The sequence below is a fragment of the Coregonus lavaretus genome, assembly GCF_964263955.1.
Source record: "Coregonus lavaretus genome assembly, chromosome: 19".
NCBI classification, from domain to species: Eukaryota; Metazoa; Chordata; class Actinopteri; order Salmoniformes; family Salmonidae; genus Coregonus; species Coregonus lavaretus.
The window spans coordinates 36,568,689-36,592,830 of record NC_140006.1 but is presented as its reverse complement, the minus strand read 5'-3'; the positions used below and the strand labels follow the sequence as shown (position 1 = coordinate 36,592,830).

Genomic DNA, 24,142 nt, shown 5'->3' with positions numbered 1-24,142 from the left:
ATGGTCAGTCTCAGCAGAGGGAGAGAGCAGCAGACTGAGGGTCCGCCTCTCAACGTCCCTCCGCTCTTCCTTTCCTCTGCTTACAATGACCAAAAAGGGACACCGTCTTTCAGATAATGGTGAAACTCAAGTCGCACCGCATTATTTCTGCCTCATGCACAAATTAAAGTTGTTACTCCTATGAACAGAGAAAGTGAAATATTCCTCGATATTAAAAAAGACCCAAGCCGCTAATAATAACACAAGCCTATCAATACACTTTCCTACTCATTCATTACAGCTGCAGTGTTGGTTGTAGTGCGAGTGGAAGTAGGAAGAACGCACATTTTAATAGCCTATAAAAGTGTTGAATAAACAGTGCTGAGTAAGAACTTAAACATGAACTCACTCATAAAAACAGCAGCTCTTTTCTGTGTTCATTGACAGTCTCTCTCTAGTCATGGTTTTAAAAGTTTTGAAATCTCACAGTATCAACTTTGCTGCTGCTTTCTTTTACGCCTGTTACATTACTGCAGACACTGTAATCTGAGCCATCCAATTGGCCAGCGGTAGGCCTATAGTGCACTTGATTTGCTCTCCAGGCCCGCCGGGAAGGCACAGTTTGTACCTTAAGACACATGAAATGTTTCAAAATGGGAACATGTCGCCTACCCGGCGTGCAGCTGAATCAGGTGCACCTAACGCCAACAACGCAAGACAAAACAAAAAAGGGACCGTAAGGCTTCGTTGTTGTTTTTTACAGACATGTTTGCCGATCGACTAGGAATGCCATGGAGATCGACCAGTCGAGCGACCGGTTGGTGACCGCTGCTGTACAATATTTATCTGCATTAACATCCCTGTGTTCCTCCCATCTCTACAGGCTGTGTTCACTGACTTGGAGATCCTAGCTGCTCTGTTTGCAAGTGCTATACATGATGTGGACCACCCGGGGGTGTCCAACCAGTTCCTCATCAACACCAGTGAGTTCACATATCCCCCTGGGCACTAGGACGGAGATGTTTAAAATCTTGGAATCCTTTGTGGTTGTGTGTCCACATTAAACTGTCTCATGGGCCGCATCTGGCCCACATGCCGCCAGTTTGAGACCCCTGCTGTAGAATGCCTATCCTTGTGTGTAAGCACTGTTCCTCTCCTGTGTGTCCATCCAGACTCAGAGCTGGCCCTGATGTACAACGACGTGTCGGTCCTGGAGAACCACCACCTGGCCGTGGGCTTCAAGCTGCTGCAGGAGGACAACTGTGACATCTTCCAGAACCTCAGCAAGAAACAGAGACAGTCCCTACGCAAGATGGTCATAGACATGGTGTTAGCCACAGACATGTCCAAACACATGAACCTGCTGGCTGATCTGAAGACCATGGTGGAGACCAAGAAGGTGACCAGTCTAGGAGTACTTCTACTAGACAACTATGGAGATCGTATCCAGGTAAGACTCACAGAATGATAAAATTCACTCTCATAGAAGGGATTCATATTCAGTATAACCGATGTGAATTAGATGATGATATGGCAATTTGTCTGACACTGTCATCCAAAGCGAATATTGCAGATAGATTGTAACTTCCATCAATGTAATTGTCTGCATCACTTCCAATTTCCCATATGTTTTTTTCTCTCGCAAATATATATATACACTACCTTTCAAAAGTTTGGGGTCACTTAGAAATGTCCTTGTTTTCGAAAGAAAAGCACATTTTTCTGTCCATTAAAAAAACATCAAATTGATCAGAAATACAGTGTAAACATTGTTTATGTTGTAAATGGCTATTGTAGCTGGAAACGGCTGATTTTTTATGGAATATCTACATAGGCATACAGAGGCCCATTATCAGCAACCATCTGTCCTGTGTTCCAATGGCACGTTGTGTTTGCTAATCCAAATTTATCATTTTATAAAAGGCTAATTGATCATTAGAAAACCCTTTTGCAATTATGTTAGCACAGCTGAAAACTGTTGTGCTGATTAAAGAAGCAATAAAACTGGCCTTCTTGAGACTAGTTGAGTATCTGGAGCATCAGCAATTGTGGGTTCGATTACAGGCTCAAAATGGCCAGAAACAAAAAACGTTCTTCTGAAACTCGTCAGTCTATTCATGTTCTGAGAAATGAAGGCTATTCCATGAGAGAAATTGCAAAGAAACTGAAGATCTCGTACAACGCTGTGTACTACTCCCTTCACAGAACAGCGCAAACTGGCTCTAACCAGAATAGAAAGAGGAGTGGGAGGCCCCAGTGCACAACTGAGCAAGAGGACAAATACTTAGAGTGTCTAGTTTGAGACAGACGCCTCACAGGTCCTCAACTGGCAGCGTCATTAAATAGAACCCGCAAAACACCAGTCTCAACGTCAACAGTGACGAGGCGACTCCGGGATGCTGACCTTCTAGGCAGAGTTGCAAAGAAAAAGCCATATCTCAGACTGCCCATCTTTTATTGGCCAGTCTGAGATATGGCTTTTTCTTTGTAACTCTGCCTAGAATTTTGTGTTTTTGTTAGCCGCATGTGCGACATAACTCCACCAGTCCTACATATGATATCATTTACGAAGATTTCACCTTTTTTTAAAATTTCTTCAAAAAATATATATTTTTAATCAATTAGTATATTTCAGTTTAACCACAATATTTGTTGCATTATTTGTTCTGTCGTTTCTGGAGGATTAAATTGAAATTGCAACCAACTTTCTATGGCTTGTTTTAGAAATAGTGATATTTGGGAGATTATTTCCTTTTCAAATAACTGAAAGTGAGAGGTTGTAATCTGAATAAAGGGGAAAAGGCCATTCTTGAACATGGGGTGAGACAATCTTACTAAATCCACACCCTGGCTCAACATTTAAGACTCCCCAGAGCCAGGGCGTGACAGTATCCTGTTTCAGTAATAATGAAATTCAGACCTTCTTCTTGAGTGTCTGATAATCTACCATTTACATAGGAGTGGTTAAAACATGCTAATAACGGTCCTCTGAGTATATCAAAAAAGGTTTGTTATACCTCGACTGGTATGCCATCCTACCCTGGAATTTTCCCGGACTTAAAGTCTTTAATTGCATCCAGAAGTTCCTCCTCTGTCATTTCACCTTCACATGAGTATTTATGTATGGCTGTTAATTTTACATTATCAATAGAAAAAAAATCCCTACAATTAGCTTCAGTTAGAGGAGATAGAGGCGACTGAAACGAAAAAATATGCTTAAAGTACTTTGCTTCCTCCTTCAAAATATAATTTGGTGAATCATGGGTGACTCCGTCATTTGTAACCAGTTTCAGTAAATTATTTTTGGTAGCATTTCTATGTTGAAGATTTTTAAAAATGTGGTGTATTTTTCCCCATATTCCATCCAGTTTGCTTTATTTTTTATAATATATTACACTTGATCTTTCTTGAATAAGTTTCTCCATTTCTTTTTGTTTTTCCTCTAATTTATTCTGAGCCTCATCCAAAGCTTCGTACAATTACCACATGAATTCAGTGTATGTGGCATATTTAGGAATTGAACTCAAAACACTGGTTTTGACTGACAGCACCCTGCTTCAGCCAACAGAACCATTGGGACCATATTATTGTCATATGATTGTATGGTCATTTAATTTCCTTGATGCTCAATAAGAACTGTTTTTGGTTTCTCTAGGTCCTCCAGAACATGGTTCACTGTGCAGACCTTAGTAACCCGACCAAGCCCCTGGAGGTCTACCGCCAGTGGACTGACCGCATCATGGTGGAGTTCTTCACCCAGGGGGACAGGGAAAGGGACAAGGGCATGGAGATCAGCCCCATGTGTGACAAACACAACGCCTCCATCGAGAAGAACCAGGTACAGTTATTGCACACACAGGCACTAAGACACATACAGTACAGTATGCCCACACAATGTACACATGCAGAGGAGAGACACACACACAATAATAATTATAATAGTTATAATAATGTGGATTCTTACATGTACAAGTGTGTATTATACTCGTGTGAATTGGAAATTAGTTTTTTTGCATATCCTGAGACACCCTCGGAGAGTGGGGTCACGGCCAGGGATCAGCCATTACGGACAGTGACCCTGGAGCAATTAGGGTTAAGTGCCTCGCTCAAGGGCACATCGACAGATTTTTCACCTCCTCTACAAACACACAGTCTGGGCTTTAAAATTCTGCCTCTTTTGCTAATATGTAAATGACTATACTCCTCTTCCCCTACAGGTGGGCTTCATAGACTACATTGTCCACCCTCTGTGGGAGACGTGGGCAGACCTGGTCCACCCTGATGCCCAGGACATCCTAGACACGCTGGAGGACAATCGCGAGTGGTACCAGAGCATGATCCCCCACAGCCCCTCGCCCACCCCAGAGGCCCAGGATAAGGTGGGCCTGCCTGGGGGAGCCATGGGGGCCGGAGGGGGTGGAGGTGGATCCTCCACAGGAGACAAGTTCCAGTTTGAGCTGACCCTAGAGGAGGAGGAGGGCGAGTCCGACACAGAGAGTCCTCCGGAAGAGGAGGGGTACAGTAGCACTGGGATGGAGCCTTCTAGGACTGACCCGGACAGCAGACTCCATTCCGTGTCTGCCACTGCTCACCCACACTTGCAAGTACTCTCCAAAATGGCCACCTCTGTCCTCAATCTTGGTGGCAGGACTTTGTCCACAGACTCTGACCCGGAAAGAGAGGCCGCCGAAGACAGAGAACATGACCAAGAAGGTAACGCCGGTGTGAGGCGCTTCAAGCTAGGTACATAACATCAGTGCAATGTAATTTTTTTGTTTTTGTTTTTTTGTTGAATTTCTGCACCTCACCCCTGACCCCTTCAACCCCCATCTCTGGCTTCCTTGGACTGAATGGCAGGACAAAGCTGGGGTAGAGAACGTAGAGGGGGTGCGTTCAGGAAGTCTGCACTTACACAGCAATCAACTTGTACTGGAGAGAGGAGAGCCCCACTGTTCCTTCTCGTTCGGTTGCGGAGAACAGGAAACTGTGTTTTTGAGCTGGTCTTTTGTGTTTTACCGATACGTCTCTGAGTTGGACATGTGTTGTGTTCGTCTTATGTTTCTCAGAGACACTGAGAAAACCAACCTTTCTGTTTTGCCAGTCAACCTACGACAAAAGAGCGAGGAGTTTTGCGGAACACGTCTTCCTTTTCACTACTTATGACCGCTTGAAACAATTGACGAAGCGATGAACTTAGTAACAACAAACACCACAAAGGCTTTTGACACATTATACCAAACAGATTAATAAACAGGGACTTGGCCAATGGCAATATTTGCCTGCCTTTTCAACTGCTGGTCGTTTGGTCTTTAATTTAAGTCCATTTAAACTAGTGCAGAAAGTGGTTTAAACCGGTAAACTGCAGACCTTACCAAATTTGACCTACAAAGGACCAAGTACAGAGCAGGACCTCAGAATGGCTTGAGGAAGAGAATGTTTAAATGTAGCACAATACTTTTTGGGTACCTCTGTTGTAACAGCAACTGGGTGCCTCGCTGGGGGTCTCTCATCAGTCACACTCTTAACAACTGATTTAGGGTCAGTTCTTCCTTCCACAGTCCTAACCTGAACTGTTACGTGTAAACCAACAAAACCAACCCTGAGCCAGTCCTAATAGGGTCATATAAGTAACCAAAAGCTATGCGGTGTGCACCTGGCACCTCCCAGTGTTGAATATCGGAATTAAAGTCTGAACGTGTACTGCAATTCAAGACATTCAAAATGCCCATACCTACAGTAAATTGACTATAGGAATGTTAAATGGATTGGTTTTAGCTGTGTTGCTGTTGTAGGCAGGGGTATCCAAAACAAGCAATTCAGTTAAGATTTTGTTTTTTTTCCTTATTTGAAGTCCCTCAAAGTGTATGCATACTGCTTTATCCTTAACCTTTTTATGGCATCAGTCTGCCTCCACAATTTCACTCACAGCCAATCCCCATCCTGCTTGAAAGGGCTTGAGGCAATCCATAAACACATTTGCGTCATTTAACAGACGCTCTTATCTAGAGCGACTTACAGTGGTGAGTGCATACATTTTCATACTGGTTCCTGTGGGAATCGAACCCACTACCCTGGGGTTGCAAGGGCCATGCTCTACCAAGTGAGCCACACAGGACAATGAGCCAAACTCTACAATGTCCTTTCAAGTCTGTTATTGTTGTTACAGTACAGGTCTCACGTTTCCTACTAACTTCAGGTACCATCATCTGGTCACACTGTCAACCAGTTGAACTATTAAAAAAAGATACATTGGTAGCATTTACATATGTTATCTTGGTTTGTGAAGAAAATGATGTAATATTTGCCAAACTATTTCAGAGATGTGTGAATGATGTGCCACTCAAGCGCAATTGTAACTGTAAAAAAAAAAAAAAGACCGTTGGCCATGGGCCAGTTTTCTGTGCCGGAAGTTTGACTCCCTTTTCCTTTTGTCATTGGTCAATATTCTGCTCTTCACGGGGACATCGCCAATGACAGTACAAGTGCCAAGCAAGCATGACACAACTCGTACTGTAATTTCCATTTTGCCCCTGGCTAATTTCCACCAATGACTGACTGACAGCAATGTTGATCATGTCGCCCTCCCTGTGTACCCTTTCTACCCATAGGTTTTCTGTTTCAGAACAATAATCCACTGATAACTGTACTTGTCTTAATGTTTGAATGGTTGGACATTTAGATTGATTGAATTTGTAAAGAAACCAAAGCACTTTCTACAGTACTTTTATAAGTCCGTGCTTCAAGGACAGTCGAGTGTGATGTAACTCTGTTGACTAATCCACATTAGTATTCCGTATTCTGATATTATGTGGCTTGATTATTCCAATTGATGCATAGCACAGACTGGACCACTGAAGCTAAATTGGGGGACTTGTGTTATGGAATTAAACCTTTTTTTGTAACTGCAAAATGTTTTGACAAAGATGCATGACATTGGCTGATTCATAAGGAAAGTATTCAAGTATCTAAAATAAGCTAATCTGTGGACGAAACACAAACTTTTGAACCTACACCGTGGAGGAAATGTGTTTTTGTGTTTTTACGAAAGATCCAGAAATGTGACTTTCTGGAGCCTTATATTTGCATAAGTTTACTTTCCTCATAGATTGTATACTAGATATGGTGGGGAGACACCAGTGCCATGCACACAGTAGTTAAGGAGCACAAAGAGTTCAGAACTCAAGCAAGCCTTTCTGTCTTCCTCAGCTGTCATGCAAAATGTCTTCACCAGCCGTTGTTATGACAGTATTTTCACATGAGGATTCAGTTATGCTCTCTGTCTACCATGGATTGTTTTGTATCTTTTCCTCACAATGCTTTGTGTACAGTTTATTTATTATTTCTATATCTGTCCGAAAATGAAGAACTATAGACTTTGTCGGAGGCTGAGTATTTATTTGTAGCTACCTTCCGAGCTTTGGGAGAAAGAATGGGACAGATTTCAACTACAGTGCTCAACCGTGGAGGCTGGTGGGAGGAGCTATAGGAGGACTGGCTCATTGTAATGGCTGGAATGGAATGATTGGAACAGCGGCCCCGTGTAGCTCAGTTGATAGAGCATGGCGTTGCAACGCCAGGGTTGTGGGTTCAATTCCCACGGGAGGCCAGTATGAGAGAAAAAAATGCATGCGCTCACTAACTGGATAAGAGCATCTGCTAAATGACTAAAATGTAAAAAATGTTGATGTGTTTGATTCCATTCCAGCCATTACAATGAACCCGTCCTCCTATAGATCTTGCCACCAGCCTCCTCTGGTACTCAACCAAATGTTTTATTCCTTATGTCTGCCATAAAAGAAAGCAGAAATACTCAAAGTTTCCGGTTCCCTTTCAGTCGGTCACTCGGTATAACAACTATGTGGGGTCAACGACCAATCCTATTCACCTGAACAAATTGAAATCACGCCCAACGGGCCAATAGATGCCGAGTCTGCCCTCGGAAGCCCCGCCTTCCTGGCTATAATACCGGGGCTCGCAAACATTTCCTAAATTCTTCGCTCTTCAGCTCGCCTGAAGGAAGAACGTGTCACGCAATTTACAATTTTTCAAGCACATGAAGGCTACGAGATTCGGCGCCGTCTTAGGTGTCTGTTAGTGGGGATAGACTCGTCCACCTAGATGTTGTGAGTTTTGGGTCTTGGTATCAATTTTTGTGTTTGCTAAAAGCAAACTACTTTGTGCTCTGCTTGTGTAGCCAGCACTCCGTTGCTTGAATAAGATGGCCAATGGTAGGAGGAAGTTCAAAAAGCCTAACCAGCCGAGTGTGAACCTCTGACCATGCCCTAGGGCATGTGGTTTCACAATAAAAAGTAAAGATACGAGTGCTGTCTTGCTTGCTTGGGGTGGAAACTCATTCAGATTCTGGTGGCTCCCCGTTGGCCCAGACAACCCTGATTCCCGGAGATCATCCGCCTGTTAGGCGGGGACCCGTGGAGGGGTTCCGTGTCGTCAAGATCTATTGTCGCAGGTGCATGGGAGAATTTGGCACCCACGACCACAGACATTGATCTGTCGGTTTGGCTCCTGAAAGGTTGAATTTGAGGACTAGGGGTTCACCCTCAAACGTGATTATGACTACAGTCGGCATATGCGACCTCTAGGAGAGGGTTGTATACATATAAGTGGCGCGTGTTTGAGGTTTGGTGTCAGGTTAAAGGAGTTTCTGATGTTCTTGCAAGAGATTTTTGAGCAGGGCCTTTCTTTTTCCATATTCAAGTTTATATGCCAGCCATTTCGGCGTGTCATGTAGGGATTGACGGCTCTACCCCGGGGTCCCATCCACTGGTGGTGCGGTTCCACATTGAGTAAGCCTCCTTTTTAACCAGTGGAGTCTGTAGACCTGAAGGTCCTTTCCTACAAGACTACCCTGCTCATGGCCTTGGCGTCAGCCAAGCGTGTTGGGGATTTCCACGTGCTATTAGACTCCAAAGTGTCACAGCAGGTGCCCTGTTGTTTTGGTTCCTTGTGTGAGTTCTGGCATTCCAGACTCCTTGGGTCTCTGTGTGAGACTTTTTGGAACCGCGAGGGCATAGCTGCAGGAAGTAGGGGTGCTGAGGGTGCTGCAGCACCCCTTGAAAAATCAGAATAATAATTATATATATTTTTATCTTCACAAAAGTAGTGCACTGGGCCTTTTACTAGTCCTGTATTAGCTGACTGTCCCGTCGGTGACAGAATAGCAGCACCCCCACCCCCAATTTTTTTTCCTGCGGCTATGCACAAGGGTCTATGGACTTGGGCCTCCGTGGTCAATGTTAGGCAGCTTTTTGTCCGGGTTACCACAGTTTCCTTGTGGGTTTGAGCCTTGGGCTGCTGTGGCAGCACGCGGGCTGCCTTGGTTCATTGTGCGCGTGCGCTTTACAGAGTCACGACAGGTGTTCTGTTGTTTTGGGCTTGCGGTTCTGACAGTTGTTTTGGGCTTGCGGTTGTTTTGGGCGGTACGAGTTCTGACATTTCAGGCCTGCAAGGTAAGTATTGTTCTTGGAACTGTGGGGTCTATGGACTTGGGCTGCAGTGGCAGCTTGTCAGTGCGCATAGCCAAGTTGCAGCAGGTTCTAGGTCCCTATATGGGGCTCTGACAGTTCAGGCTTCTCGGGTAAGTATCAGAGAAAAAGGTGACTTCTGTAAACCCATTTTGGAGCCGGTGGAACCTGTGTGCTTGGGCTACCGTTCGGTACCCTCTGAGCCGGCTTGGGGCATGATTGTATGTCCCCATAGTATGTTATACCGAGTGACTGACTGAAAGGGAACTTACAGTTATGAATATAACTACTGTTCCCTGAAGGAGGGAACGAGGTATGACATATTTTAACCCCATGCCATCAGGGGGTTTGGGCTCGCTGATGAGCAGTACTGAATTTAGGAAATGTATGCGAGCTTCCGAGGGCGGGCTCTGCATTCATTGGCCCGTTGGGCTTGATTTCAGTTTGCTTCAGGTGAATAGGATTGGTCGTTGACCCCACATAGTATGTTATACCTTGTTCCTTCCTTCAGGGAACAGTAGTTATATTCATAACTGTACATTTTCTCGATAACATCAGTAGAGTAGGAGATTCCTCTGAGTTTCAGGCACGTTGTTCCTATGTTTTTCTCCTGACCAGAACTATTCAGTCTGCAGTCTCGACTATCCAAACACAACTGTTTACTATGGGTTCCAATGCTCTTACTGTAACTGTACGCCTGTCCACCTTGCCAATAAAGAAGTCTTCATGCTTTTTGACATCATGGATGCTTATTGGGAATAACGTTGACCATGGAATGCTGCAATGATATGCATGTTTTTTTTTCAACACAATTCAGATGACATATGTTTATCTGAACGTATTTCTATAGGACAATAATTCTAAATCAAAACATACTTATTCAAAATACAGTCATACCAGAATCCAGATGCAGAGGGAGGTGTTTAGTCCCAGGGTCCTTAGCTAAAAGTCCATCACTAAGCTAAGGACCCTGGGACTAAACACCTCCCTCTGCAACTGGATCCTGGACTTCCTGACGGGCCGCCCCCCAGGTGGTAAGGGTAAGTAACAACACATCTGCCACATTGATCCTCAACACGGGAGCCCCTCAGCGGTGCATGCTCAGTCCCCTCCTGTACTCCCTGTTCACCCATGACTGCATGGCCAGGCACGACTCCAACATCATCAAGTTTGTCGATGACACAACAGTGGTAGGCCTGATCACCGACAACGATGAGACAGCCTATAGGGAGGAGGTCAGAGACCTGGCCGTGTGGTGCCAGGATAACAACCTCTCCCTCAATGTGATCAAGACAAAGGAGATGATTGTGGACTACAGGAAAAAAAGACTGAGCACGCCCACATTCTCATCGACGGGGCTGTAGTGGAACAGGTTGAGAGCTTCAAGTTCCTTGGTGTCCACATCACTGACAAACTCATGGTCCAAACACACCAAGACAGTCGTGAAGAGGGCACGACAAAGCCTATTTCCCCTCAGGAGACTGAAAATATTTGGCATGGGTCCTCAGATCCTCAAAAAGTTATACAGTTGCACCATCGAGAGCATCCTGACTGGTTGCATCACCGCCTGGTATGGCAACTGCTCGGCCTCCGACCGCAAGGCACTACAGAGGGTAGTGCATACGGCCCAGTACATCACTGGGGCCAAGCTTCCTGCCATCCAGGACCTCTATACCAGGTGTTGTCAGAGGAAGGCCCTAAAAATGGTCACCCTAGTCATATACTGTTTTCTCTGCTACTGCACGGCAAGCGGTACCGGAGTGCCAAGTCTAGGTCCAAAAGGCTTCTTAACAACTTCTACCACCAAGCCATAAGACTCCTGAACAGCTAATCATGTCTAATCGGACTATTTGTATTGCCCCCCACCACCCCCTCTTTTACGCTGCTGCTACTCTGTTTATTATCTATGCATAGTCACTTTAACTCTACCCACATGTACATATTACCTCAATTACCTCGACTAACCGGTGCCCCCGCACATTGACTCTGTACCGGTACCCCCTGTATATAGCCTCCCTACTGTTATTTTATTTTACTGCTGCTCTTTAATTATTTACTATTTTTATTTTTTACTTATCTATTTTTTACTTAACACTTTTTTTTGTTCTTAAAACTGCATTGTTGGTTAAGGGCTTGTAAGTTAGCATTTCACTGTAAGGTCTACACCTGTTGTATTCGGCGCATGTGGCAAATAACATTTGATTTGATTTGAAGGGATAGGTGGCAACATATTTTTTATGAATCAGGAAATAATTATTTGACAATCGATTTTTACCTTTATCCATAACTAGTCCCCTCAATAATGGATTACCTTTCAGAGAGGTGTTGGTGGGTGGGCCCTAGAACGCTCAGTGAGCGTAAACAGTCTCGATTGGTATTCAAGACTGCCAGTAATCCTCTAGCTCTACTCTGAGCCCGCCCCCTCGGTGACAGTCATTCAAGTGACGCCCGAGCTTCTGCAGGTGCAACACTGGGTTCTGCTGCGACGGAGCTGCAGATAAAAACAGACATTTCACGGTAAGCCGCAAGCTGTATTATCTTGCGAGGCATTTAAACAAATTATAATAGCACTAGAAAGTGTTCGATTATGTTGGCAGATGTAAATCAAAGAATGGAGAGGACAAATTTAGTCGCAAAATAAGGAAGAATAACCTTCATTTGACATATAGCGAGGCTAGGATGCTTCGCTAGCATCAATAGCCTAGGATGCTAGCTAAGCCTAATTGCAGGGAGCCGTGTATTTTCATTGGGTGAAAATGCTGTCAATGCGGCTGTTTAAAAGAATGTAGCCTAGTTTTTCTGCCATTACAACAGCAATCCTATTGAATGACCAGCAGCAGCTGTTATTCGGGAAATAAACATATTTAGAAGTATGTTTTTTCTTCCCATTGAATGGTGCGCGAGCCATTCGAGCCCCATCTAACAAGCTTGAGGATAGCAGTAGCAACTGGCTGGCTAGCTAGATAGGCGTCTTTACTAGCCAGATAGCTAGCTAGCTAAACAGTGGCGACCCAATGGGTTGGTCTTAGCCTAATTGATCTCCCGGTGACCAAGACCGCTTACCCATGTAAGTACAATTATCTACATACATTGACTATAGCAAATGTCAAGTCAAACCGCCTGATGTAAATGCATGTCCCTGTCCATTCAATTATACGACATTAGCTAAAATATATTCTCAAGACACCCACTGACCCAGCCATAGCTGGTTAGCCAGTTTAGCGGATGCTTAGCCTAAGCCCCGCAGTTTCCGCCTCCTTTATCTTGGTCTGGGTGCGCATAGGCGATTTCACTGTCTGAAATGTCGGAGCAATGACTATCTATCTACGTTTATTTATAACAAAATGCTGTTTTCATTACATTGCTTTACTATGAAAGATATAAAGATTATTACAGCATCGTTTCTTTCTGTTTAAACGTTATAAGCGCACTAGAATGTGCAGGGACTGACTATACAGCGCCACAGGACACATATGATGTTTACAAGACTCTCACCTCTCAAGATAAGTGTTATGGAAATGTTATGAGGGTCAATCAGTTTTGATCCTGTGCTTTAGTGGATAGATTTCTTTGAAAGTAGGCTCGGCCTGACCTCACCTCCGTTAGTAACAATCAAAGATGCCTGTATTATCAGATCTGGGAGGAGTCCACATTTTCAATGTCAAAATTATTATTATGGTATTACTCAATGAAATCTAGTTGCATTTTAGATTCTTGAAAAGCAAGGATATGCAATGACATTCAAGCCATCGAAATCACACTGATGTGGATATGGGTCCTTAATACTGTAATTGGCCATAGAATCAAAGCATACGCCTATTTCCAAATTCAACTTTTATTTTGGTTTTAATTCAATATGTTGTACCATTCCATAGCCTTCCACAAAAATATATTGCTGTAGGCTATTTTAAAACATCCTTATCTTTAGTTGATTAAATACATTTGAAGGGTGTGACTGTAATCTCATGTCAATCATTCACTAAAAGGCTTTATGGCTCATTGAACATAGTCAACATCAATCAGTATGATCTGACACACATTTTTTATTGATTGTTGTCTGTCCCTTTCCCAGGGAGGTGTTAGATTATATTACTCATTCTATTGACCACTGCTGTTGGAAGCGTTTAGAAAAATTACTCCATAGTTATTAGTTTGATGTCAAAACATGCTGGCATATTTTGATGTAGCTATTTTTCATAGAGACAGTAGATGTTGGATATGGGTGGGATGAGTGATCATCATTTGGTAGTTCTACTTACCTGCCCATTTCCTCAGATATTTACCAAAGAGGTGCTCATGGATTTCTCTAAAAAACGATCCTCTGATTGTTGACAACGCAAATGGATAAATCTGCCATTTTGACTGAAGAAATGTTTCTATTTTAAATGGGCAACAAAGGCATTAATTCAATTTGTCGTCATTCTCTCCCTCCAAAGATGGCCTCCGCAACAGCCACCTATGGACAGAAGGAGACCTCAGACCAGAACTTTGACTACATGTTCAAGATCCTGATCATTGGCAACAGCAGTGTGGGTAAGACCTCCTTCCTGTTTCGCTACGCAGACGACTCATTCACACCGGCCTTCGTCAGCACGGTGGGCATCGACTTCAAGGTGAAGACCATCTACAGAAACGACAAGAGGATCAAGCTGCAGATCTGGGTAAGACACTGACCTTAACTGATTCAATCATCCCTCTGTTGAACACAAATGAGCTCATGTATGTTATTAGGGGTATTCTTGCTTTAAAGGGATTGCTCCACCAAATTATAATAATAATAATAATATGCCATTTAGCAGACGCTTTTATCCAAAGCGACTTACCGTCATGCGTGCATACAAATTACTGTCATACAAATTACACATTTACCTCATCTAATGGATATGTAGTCGGCTAGTTTGGGTGAAGAACAGACATTGACAGATTCAACCGCAGTGGTATCTAATCCCCAACCCTGGTCCTGGAGTGCTACTGTACAAGGTGTGCAGGCTCTTGACAAGAGCATGATCAGTTAAATCGGGTGTATTAGAGCTGGACTGGAACAAAAACCTACGTAACTTGTAGCATTCCAGGACCAGGGTTGGTGACAACTATTTTACCTTATGAAATATGAATGAGCACAAAGGTCTAGGCAAGTAGGCTAGTTCTCCAAGTTTGATATCAATACGCTATACAGTCGGGGGGGGAGACGAGACGACTGTATGGGAAATATCCCATGACAATAGGCTAGACTTGAAAGTTACGCTTTTTTAGGGGGTGAGTTTGTTTAGGATTTTGGCCAGTCAGACCTCTATACTTTCCTGCACTCATCTCCATTTGAGGCCTATGACAGCGGAGGGGGCAGAGAGGAGCAGTATCGGTACACTTGGTTTGTGTCTCCAGTCTCTCTCCCTCTCTCTCTCGCTCTGTCTGTCTGTGGCTCCTGTGAGGAATATGTTTAGTTCTGAAGAAGATTGGTTGTGACACTACGTGCGTCATGGTGAGGCATCTGCATCCACCCCCTTTATCAGAGTAGACCTCGCTATGGAACAGCGCACACAGCTCTGATCTAGGGTGCTACCTTTATACACAAGAGAGATTCTCATTATAAGGATTATGATTACTGTTTCTTGAAAAATGCAGTTTGAGGATTTGATGACACATGCTCACCTAGACCTACAGTCGTTCAGTGTTTTTAGATATTTTTGTCAGATGTTACTATGGTATACTGAAGTATAATTACAAGCATTCCATTCCAAGTGTCAAAGGCTTTTATTGACAATTACATTACGTTTATGCAAAGAGTCTATTTGCAGTGTTGACCCTTCTTTTTCAAGACCTCTGCAATCCGCCCTGGCATGCTGTCAATTAACTTCTGGGCCACAACCTGACTGATGGCAGCCCATTCTTGCATAATCAATGCTTGGAGTTTGTTAGAATTTGTGGGTTTTTGTTTGTCCACCCGCCTCTTGAGGATTGAGCACAAGTTCTCAATGGGATTAAGGTCTGGGGAGTTTCCTGGCCATGGACCCAAAATGTTGTTTTGTTCCCCAAGCCACTTAGTTATCACTTTTGCCTTATGGCAAGGTGCTCCATCATGCTGGAAAAGGCATTGTTCGACACCAAACTGTTCTTGGATGGTTGGGAGAAGTTGCTCTCTGAGGATGTGTTGGTACCATTCTTTATTCATGGCTGTGTTCTTAGGCAAAGTTGTGAGTGAGTCCACTCCCTTGGCTGAGAAGCAACCCCACACATGAATGGTCTCAGGATGCTTTACTGTTGGCATGACACAGGACTGATGGTAGCGCTCACCTTGTCTTCTCCGGACAAGCTTTTTTCCGGATGCCCCAAACAATCGTAAAGGGATTTCATCAGAGAAAATGACTTTACCCCAGTCCTCAGCAGTCCAATCCCTGTACCTGTTGCACAATATCAGTCTGTCCCTGATGTTTTTCCTGGAGAGAAGTGGCTTCCTCACTGCCCTTCTTGATACCAGGCCATCCTCCAAAAGTATTCACCTCACTGTGCGTGCAGATGCACTCACACCTGCCTGCTGCCATTCCTGAGCAAGCTCTGGATTTTCTTGTGCTCCCTGAAGCCTTCTTCACAACAATTGAACCTCTCTCCTTGAAGTACTTGATGATCCGATAAATGGTTGATTTAGGTGCAATCTTACTAGCAGCAATATCCTTGCCTGTGAAGGCCTTTTTGTGCAAAGCAATGATGTCGGCACGTGTTTCCTTGCAGGTAACCATGGTTAACAGAGGAAGAACAATGATTTCAAGCACCACCCTCCTTTTAAAGCTTCCAGTCTGTTATTCTAACTCAATCAGCATGACAGAGTGATCTCCAGCCTTGTCCTCATCAACACTCTCACCTGTGTTAATGAGAGAATCACTGACATGATGTCAGCTGGTCCTTTTGTGGCAGGGCTGAAATGCAGTGGAAAAGTTTTTTTGGGATTAAGTTCATTTTCATGGCAAAGAGGGACATTGCAATTAATCGGATCACTCTTCATAACATTCTGGAGTATATGCAAATTGCCATCATAAAAACTGATGCAGCAGACTTTGTGAAAATTAATATTTGTGTCATTCTCAACTTTTGACCACATGTTTTTATAGAAATTTGAACGGTTTTCTCAGTTGCCAGATCCGAGGCGCATTTTAGTAAAGCGAGCAAATCCACTCTCCCAAGATATTATCTTGATTTATGTTGCTTGACATGTATGGAATAAATCAAGATTATATGCTGTCAATGTGGGTTTATATTCATATGATCCTGTGAACATGACCATGTCTCAGTGTTATAAGATCGCTGAAGCCAAAAAACAAACATGTATGCTGATAAATGTGTCTTGTTTTCCTAAATTGACCTCAATTCATTTTCCAAAGCGCCTGCCGTTGCTGTCTCTCCTACGTGCAGCGTCATTATGGCCTGGTGACGCCCATAAAACTTGCTTAAACACATCAGAAAATGGCTTCGAGAGCTATTGCATTTCTCTATGTGTTATGTTACTGTTATGTTCTATCGCACTGCCAACTCACTGCTTGTTTAAAACATAATCTTACACTGATATACTGCACTGCTGCATGTGCTGGCTATAAATTGATACTGTAACTACACTTCAGACATCACATGGAATATTGAAGTTAGTATCTGTCTTTTTTCTTTTTTTAATCCACAACTTCATTGTTATATCCAGCTGCAATGTTTAAAGATGGATGTGAGGTTAAACTTAGTGCATTGTTTTATGTGGTAGTACATTGGAGGGCCCTTCTGCTGCAGGGCTATTTTTGTGTCAGAGTATACGTGTGTGCATGATACAATGATTGATTGTGTGATATAATGTGTGCTTCTCCCAGGACACTGCCGGCCAGGAACGCTACAGGACTATCACCACAGCCTACTACAGAGGAGCCATGGGCTTCCTGCTCATGTATGACATCACCAACGAGGACTCTTTCAATGCTGTGCAGGACTGGTACGGCACCACTGGGCAATAGTGTGTGTGTGTGTACAACGACTGTACATTTGGCCTTGTATTGTATTTATGTTCTGCAAAAGTTACATAATTTGATGACTGGGTGAAAAATGACAGCACCAATCAAGCAGCTTTGCCTGTTGGATGAGGGTCCATGCATGGAACTAAAAAAAATGTGTATCTGGAAAGTTATGATAGGATCCTTAATACAACTCAATTTTGTATATGTGTGTTCAGGTCCACCCAGATTAAGACGTACTCATGGGACAACGCCCAGGTCCTGCTGGTGGGAAACAAGTGTGACATGGAGGATGAGAGGGTGGTGGCAGCAGACCGCGGCAGGCAGCTCTCTGACCAACTGGGTGAGTTGGAATACTGTACTTAATTACCCAGTAATATAATAATAACAAGTTACCAGTTTCCTTTCACTAGAAAACAAGTTTTATGTTCCTAACCTGCAGTAGTCTCGAAAACCCGGCCGTAGGCAACAGTGACTAGACTCTTGTTTGGCACCCAACATTTTTTATTTTGGCACAAAACATTTTTTGGGTGCGGGTCCTCTTCAGACAGACAGGTCAACCAACAAATCACAAGGCAGACATGCCAAACCAAAGATTGCAGGCAAAACCGTTGCAGTGGTTTTAGTGAAGGTAGTTGATGTAAACTAGCCACTTGTGAAATGCACTCATTAAAAATAACCTCTGTGATCTCCATCTTGCTAGCTACTATTTTGTATTTTATTTAAGAGGATAAAGTAGTGATGTAGGTCTATGCCATAAAGAGTCCATAATTGAAACCAGACCCTAGTCACTGTTGCCTAGGGTTGGGTTTTCAAGGCTAAATCTGCAGTTACTGTGTACAGTATAGTAATGACATTCCAGTAGTTCTGGGGCAACTTCATGACATATGGACAAATTCATGTAAAGTGTTGATGATTACAACAAGTAAACATCACTTGTTAGATTCAAATGACTCTTAATTCATCAGACATCTCTGGCTTTCCTCTCCTCTGCAGGCTTTGAGTACTTTGAGTGCAGTGCCAAGGACAACATCAATGTGAAGCAGACGTTTGAGCGGCTGGTGGACATCATCTGTGAGAAGATGTCGGAGAGCCTGGACAACGCCGACCCCGCCATCACAGGGGCCAAACAGGGGCCCCAGCTCACCGAGCAGCCCGAACGCCCCCACCAGGACTGTGCTTGCTAAACACGCACCATACACACACACACACACACCTGACCTCTCACACGCCCCATTCCTACAGCCTCCTCAGCTGGTGGTAGAGGTCTGTGATGGGTTTGTGTTTAGATGGAAGAGCTGAAAACTCCATTATTCCGTATTTCAGTCCATAGGTCCATAGGTGTTCTACTGTAAGTTCAAAGTTCACATTCCTCTGACTCCCCTTACTGCGGCCTCGAACCTGAAAGGATTTCATGTCTTTTTTCGAAGGGCCACATTGCTGATTATCTGTTTACTGTCGATAGCTTTGCTGTTTTTTTTATATGTCCCCGATTGGCTGGTGACCGAACATATTAAGCCACCAAATCCATTGGCGTGAGTGAGGATATGGTCCAAATTTGTGATAACAAAAATTGGATGAGATTGTGTTTTTAAACATATCCGACCAAAATCCCATGCATATTGGTTATCAATCATGGTCATTTTCTAATATTTGATCATTGCTGAATTTAAGAAAAAGACAACGTGATGATGTGTTAAGTACTGGTCCCTGTCCCAGTTTTTTTGTTTAAATATATATATATTTATTTATTATTATTTATTTATTTTTAATTTTTTTAACCTTGATAGAAAATATTGATTGATGGAGAAAGGTGTCTTTAAGTATAAGAGAAGAATTGTATCTATAAATGTTCAGAGTATAATTAATATACATTTTAAAATTCAAAAATATATAAAGAAATAGTATACAATTACAACATTTCTGTAGACATATCTGTGCTTTGTGAGAGGTGCATGTTGTTGTTGTTATAAAAAATGTTTTACATGGATATTCTGTAAAAGCTGTTGTGGGCCACGCCCCTCTGAATCAAACTGGTTTGTTTTGCTTTAAGAATGTAGCATGTGTGAAGAACAGTTGAAAATGAAGCTTCTAATTTCTTGTCAGTGTATAACACTGCTACTCTACAGCACAATTACCTCTTATTCATGTGTACAACACACACACACAGTCAGAACGACACTGGGTTACTGCACCCATATGCTACAACACTGACCAATTTTTACATCACGTTCCAATCACTTTCCGATGTCTGACAGTCAGTATGGTTTGTTTTTTATTTTGTGAGGAGGAAATTATGATTTTGTTGAAGCATGTTCAACGTCATGTTTATGTGATTTTGCTCTGTTTCAGTGTAGAGAGAAATGCTTGTTGGCATATACATGAGGAAAACACCTAGCTAGAGCCAAACTAAATGCACTCAGGCACATGAAGACATTTTGTCAATTGTCACGACCATCTATATTTACAAACAGTATTTATTATTTATTTATTTATGAATTAGGTTCTTCATAGATTGTTGTTTGCGGGCACTATCACAGTTGAAAAAAAACGTATCATTATTGTATAGAGAGATTAGTTCAAAACCAGGATGTCCTTTGAAATGAACTTGTGTTGACATACTCCTGCTGAAGACACTTCCCATTCCACTGTATGTTCTCATGATAATGTACGAGCTGTTTCAATGGGAATTACTTTTACGTCCATTTTCCATGTTTTTAAACCAACTCTGAAGCCGTTAGGGTGGGTGTAATAATACCAGAATAAATACTGTATTCCTCTTAGAGCAATACTTTGTCCATTTCTGGTCTCTCCTGGATGGAAAATATTAACAGCCAACAAACCTGCTAAAGGGCATGTCTTTAACAAATACTGTTTGCGTGAAGGATTTAGGCAGGGTTCGTGCTATCCGGAATCCTTAGGACGTCCCTAGACTAAACTTAACCCGTACCCTAACCTTTAACCATAACACTTACCTAACCATAAACTTAACCATTTTAAATGTAAACTTCAATGGGGGGTAGGGATGTCCTAAGGATCCCACATAGCGAGGACCCTTTAAACAGCTTTGCTTAGTCTTCTTTCCAAAAACGACACCCGCTAGAACAAGACTTGTTAGACACATTATTAGAGCTGAATAAAAGGCCTGCCATATTGTAGTAATGATAGAGAAGCATTTGGCATGTATGCCTACACTGTGGCAGTTTTCAAAAAGGGAAAATTGTTCGAAGTAGGATCAGTACTTATCAAGTCCTATTATTTTGACTGCGTTGGTTAACTTTTGTTTTTTGTTGATTGTGTTTTTGCTACAGCTGTAAACTTGCCTCTGACTTAGGTATCTGTTCAATTCAGCTAGCTCTCTCTTAGCTCTCCTCCCCTCTGTCCTCTCTCCCCCCTGTAAATAATGTGGGGTTTTCTTCTTGGGTTTTAGTCGTGTGAATTGTTCTGTAATACTGTAACTCCAGGTTTGCTAAAACAAGGAATTAATAAACAAAACATAAAAGCAGTATGCATGGAAACCTAGTCAACATTTATTCAAATCTGTCTTTGAGGCACATTTTTGTGTTAGGTGTAAAGTAGCCTCTCGGTCCAAACTGACAATGATATTACCTTCATCAAGCCAATAGGTGGCATAATAGTGTAGCACTCCCACTGCTACCCACCTCATCAAATACATTGAGGGATGCAGTTCAGTTCAAGCATTATTTTACTTTTGCTTCTAATGTAACAAAGCCTGTAATACAACAGGATTGAGAAAAAAACAATAATATGCACCTATTCTACAATAATCCATCTCTGGTAGAGGCTATAATAAATAGCTGGCACAATGTGTAATAGGACAATAAAGTACAGTCGGTCCACAATAACACTTGACAACAGATTAAATAATTCATAGAATTTAATAAACAGCTTTGAGAGGTAAAATCCCATTCAAAATGGCTACATAGGGCCAACAATGACGGCTACATTCATGGATGGTGACAGATACACAGAGTTGCGCAACATTACATTACTGTGGCCAACACAAGAGCTTACAAGACATGCACAATTCATATTTGCAGAAAATATAAAGACACTATGCAAAATAAGACATGTTTTGGTAAATAAAATGTACATTTATCATTGGTAAATAAGTGCTTGTAAACAAGTAAGGCATTATATATTACACAGTGGATGACATGTACTCAATGACATCCTGGTGTTTAGTTGCACTCATTGAGATTGTCCAGTTTACATGCAGATAATGCTATCCTTGTTGGCTATGTATTATTGTCCATTGGAGAGCTGATAGTGCATGTTCCTCCTAAGAGGGCAGCAAAATTAGTCTGTTTGCTACAAAATTATAGCCACATTTTTTAAGAGAGACCCATAGTGTTCCAGTTCTAATTGATTTTTAGCAATTAATTTGTATTCTATTAGAAAAGGCAAATAGCCTACTGAGTTTCAGTTAGTCCATATCCCCAGAGGATAACAAACCCCATGGTGGTGGGTGCCTCATAGGCCTACACTATCCTCTAGTAAGCTTGCACTTGGTTTGGGAGAAGTTGACATCCATTACTGACATGGTTCATAACCTTTTGTTTCAACTGGGCCACTTGCTGTCTAAGCACTCTGGCTGTGGAGGCCAGTTCAGTGTTCTGAGTCTTAAGGTTTTTGACCTTGTCTTCAAGACGGGATATTCTCTCCAGCTTTCTTTTGCGGCACTTGGACGCCGCTATTCTGTTGCGCAGCTTTTTCCTCTCTGCTTTGATGCGCTCCTGGTTGTCCATGTCAATAGGAGACAAAGGCGGGCTGTCTCCAAAGCACTGCATGTCGGGGACTGTCTGCGGTTCCTCCTTCAACGCCTGGAGTCGTGACAGCGCCGCCGCAGCCGCCTGTTGATGCGCGCTCATCAGATGAGAAGGTGGCGGTGGGAATGGAATTGTATCCGTGGAATAATTCACTGTGGTGCCCAGTGGGCTATTTCCATAGCCGTTCAACGTCGTGTACACTGGCAGATCTGACGGCAAGCAGACCGGGGCTGCGTTGGAGCCGATAAGGTCCAGTCTGTCCGGTGGTACGCACGTCCCCTCGCTCAGCTGGTTCTGCTTGTGAAGATCCTCAAGGGCCTTCACGAAGCCTTCCGCAAATTCCTGTTCGTCGCTGGCTGACTTTGGGTAGAGGAACTGAGAGGTTGGGATCGTGGTAACCATTCCATTCGATTGGATAATCAATCGTTCTAGGTCCGGAGTCGCCAATTTCAAGAGTCCCAAGTCCGGGGAGTTCAGAATTCCCTCTGCGTCCCGGAGATTTGGTTTCAGATTGGAGCTTTGGTCATCCAGGTTTAGACTCATGTCTTTCTTCATCATGCTGGTGTAGGAATAGAGGCTTGAAATCCCTCGAGTATTCAACACATTACAAGGGTAGAGGGTTGTTTCCATTCTAACCCCTCACACGAGGGTATGTTGAAGTTTACGCATAAACTAAGAAAATTCAACCGTTAAACTCCGGCAATAAAACACACAGTTCAGGTTACATTTCCTGTATTGTTCCTATCTTCAAACTCGGATTAAATTAATCGACTATTTCCCTTTACCTGTATCCCTGAGGCTAAAACAATAGTCGTGGCTTGGCTTTTCCTGTTCTTCTCGCCCGTACTAACGCTTTTCACAGATGGCACAACTGCTATGCGCACACCCAACCCTCTGTTGCTTTCTCTCCCTAAAAATTCCATTATGTCACTTTAGCGCGCTAAGATTGGCCCAAAATGACGTTTGTTTCCGGTCTGATTTAAATAAGGGCCGAACCAGTCCATATTGCCATGGAGACTTTAGGTAAACTGCAAACAGTGCAGTGCATTGTGGTTTGATGTCATAAAATAGAACGCGCAGGGTCGCCAAAAGAGACTGGGCGGGGAAGGAACTAGGGAGGGGCACAGAAGGTTTCTTCAGCTCTCTTGACCAGCCCAGTCTTTAGGGGAACTTAGACAATGTTCCCACGCCAACTTGACAGCTGTATGTGAATGAACACACTTATAAACTTTCATTTATCACCCCCAAACACACACACACTCTTTCTGTCTGTCTGTGTGTGTGTGTGTGTGTGTGTGTGTGTGTGTGTGTGTGTGTGTGTGTGTGTCATTGTGTCATTGTGTCATTGTGTCAGCCTACTGCAAGTGATCTATGGTGGTTCCAATTCCAAACATTCTCACAGCTCTGTCCAGTTTAGGATATATGATGACAACATTCTCATAGCTCTGTCCAGTTTAGGATATATGATGACAACATTCTCATAGCTCTGTCCAGTTTAGGATATATGATGACAACATTCTCATAGCTCTGTCCAGTTTAGGATATATGATGACAACATTATCATAGCTCTGTCCAGTTTAGGATATATGATGACAACATTCTCACAGCTCTGTCCAGTTTAGGATATATGATGACAACATTCTCATAGCTCTGTCCAGTTTAGGATATATGATGACAACATTCTCATAGCTCTGTCTAGTCTAGGATATATGATGACAACATTCTCACAGCTCTGTCCAGTTTAGGATATATGATGATAAAGAAGCAGACAAGGATACATCTGAGGATAGATTGTAGCAAGTCAAGGCACATAAAAAACATGGGCTCAGGAATCCTAGGTATGCAGTCAGTCACTGAATGTAAACATTTGACCTCATAAATTAATACTGTGTCTTCTAATCCAAACACA

At 42.9% G+C, this 24,142-nt stretch overlaps 3 protein-coding genes across 4 annotated transcripts in view; 2 read left to right on the top strand and 1 right to left on the bottom strand.

Annotated features, from left to right (window-relative positions):
• The window catches only part of LOC311147063 (3',5'-cyclic-AMP phosphodiesterase 4C-like), a 73,271-nt gene extending 66,553 nt beyond the window's left edge, over window positions 1-6,718 (top strand). For both annotated transcript variants that reach the window (XM_084183681.1, XM_084183680.1), the window contains exons 12-15: window positions 863-962; window positions 1,152-1,429; window positions 3,635-3,817; window positions 4,197-6,718. In XM_084183681.1, coding sequence (XP_084039807.1) covers window positions 863-962; window positions 1,152-1,429; window positions 3,635-3,817; window positions 4,197-4,730 — 1,095 coding nt within the window. In that variant the 3' untranslated portion in view covers window positions 4,731-6,718. The remainder of the gene's footprint in view (window positions 1-862; window positions 963-1,151; window positions 1,430-3,634; window positions 3,818-4,196) is intronic.
• A 5,200-nt stretch (window positions 6,719-11,918) lies between these two features.
• Window positions 11,919-19,127, top strand: LOC311147219 (ras-related protein Rab-3A-like). The gene is made up of 5 exons (XM_084183864.1): window positions 11,919-11,978; window positions 13,898-14,122; window positions 17,306-17,424; window positions 17,662-17,786; window positions 18,440-19,127. Exons 2-5 carry the CDS (start codon window positions 13,898-13,900, stop codon window positions 18,628-18,630), a joined length of 660 nt encoding a protein of 219 aa, XP_084039990.1. The 5' UTR covers window positions 11,919-11,978; the 3' UTR covers window positions 18,631-19,127.
• A 2,201-nt stretch (window positions 19,128-21,328) lies between these two features.
• Window positions 21,329-23,109, bottom strand: LOC311147218 (transcription factor JunD-like). The gene has a single exon (XM_084183863.1). It carries the CDS (start codon window positions 22,861-22,863, stop codon window positions 21,958-21,960), a length of 906 nt encoding a protein of 301 aa, XP_084039989.1. The 5' UTR covers window positions 22,864-23,109; the 3' UTR covers window positions 21,329-21,957.
• Between the last annotated feature and the right edge of the window lie 1,033 nt (window positions 23,110-24,142).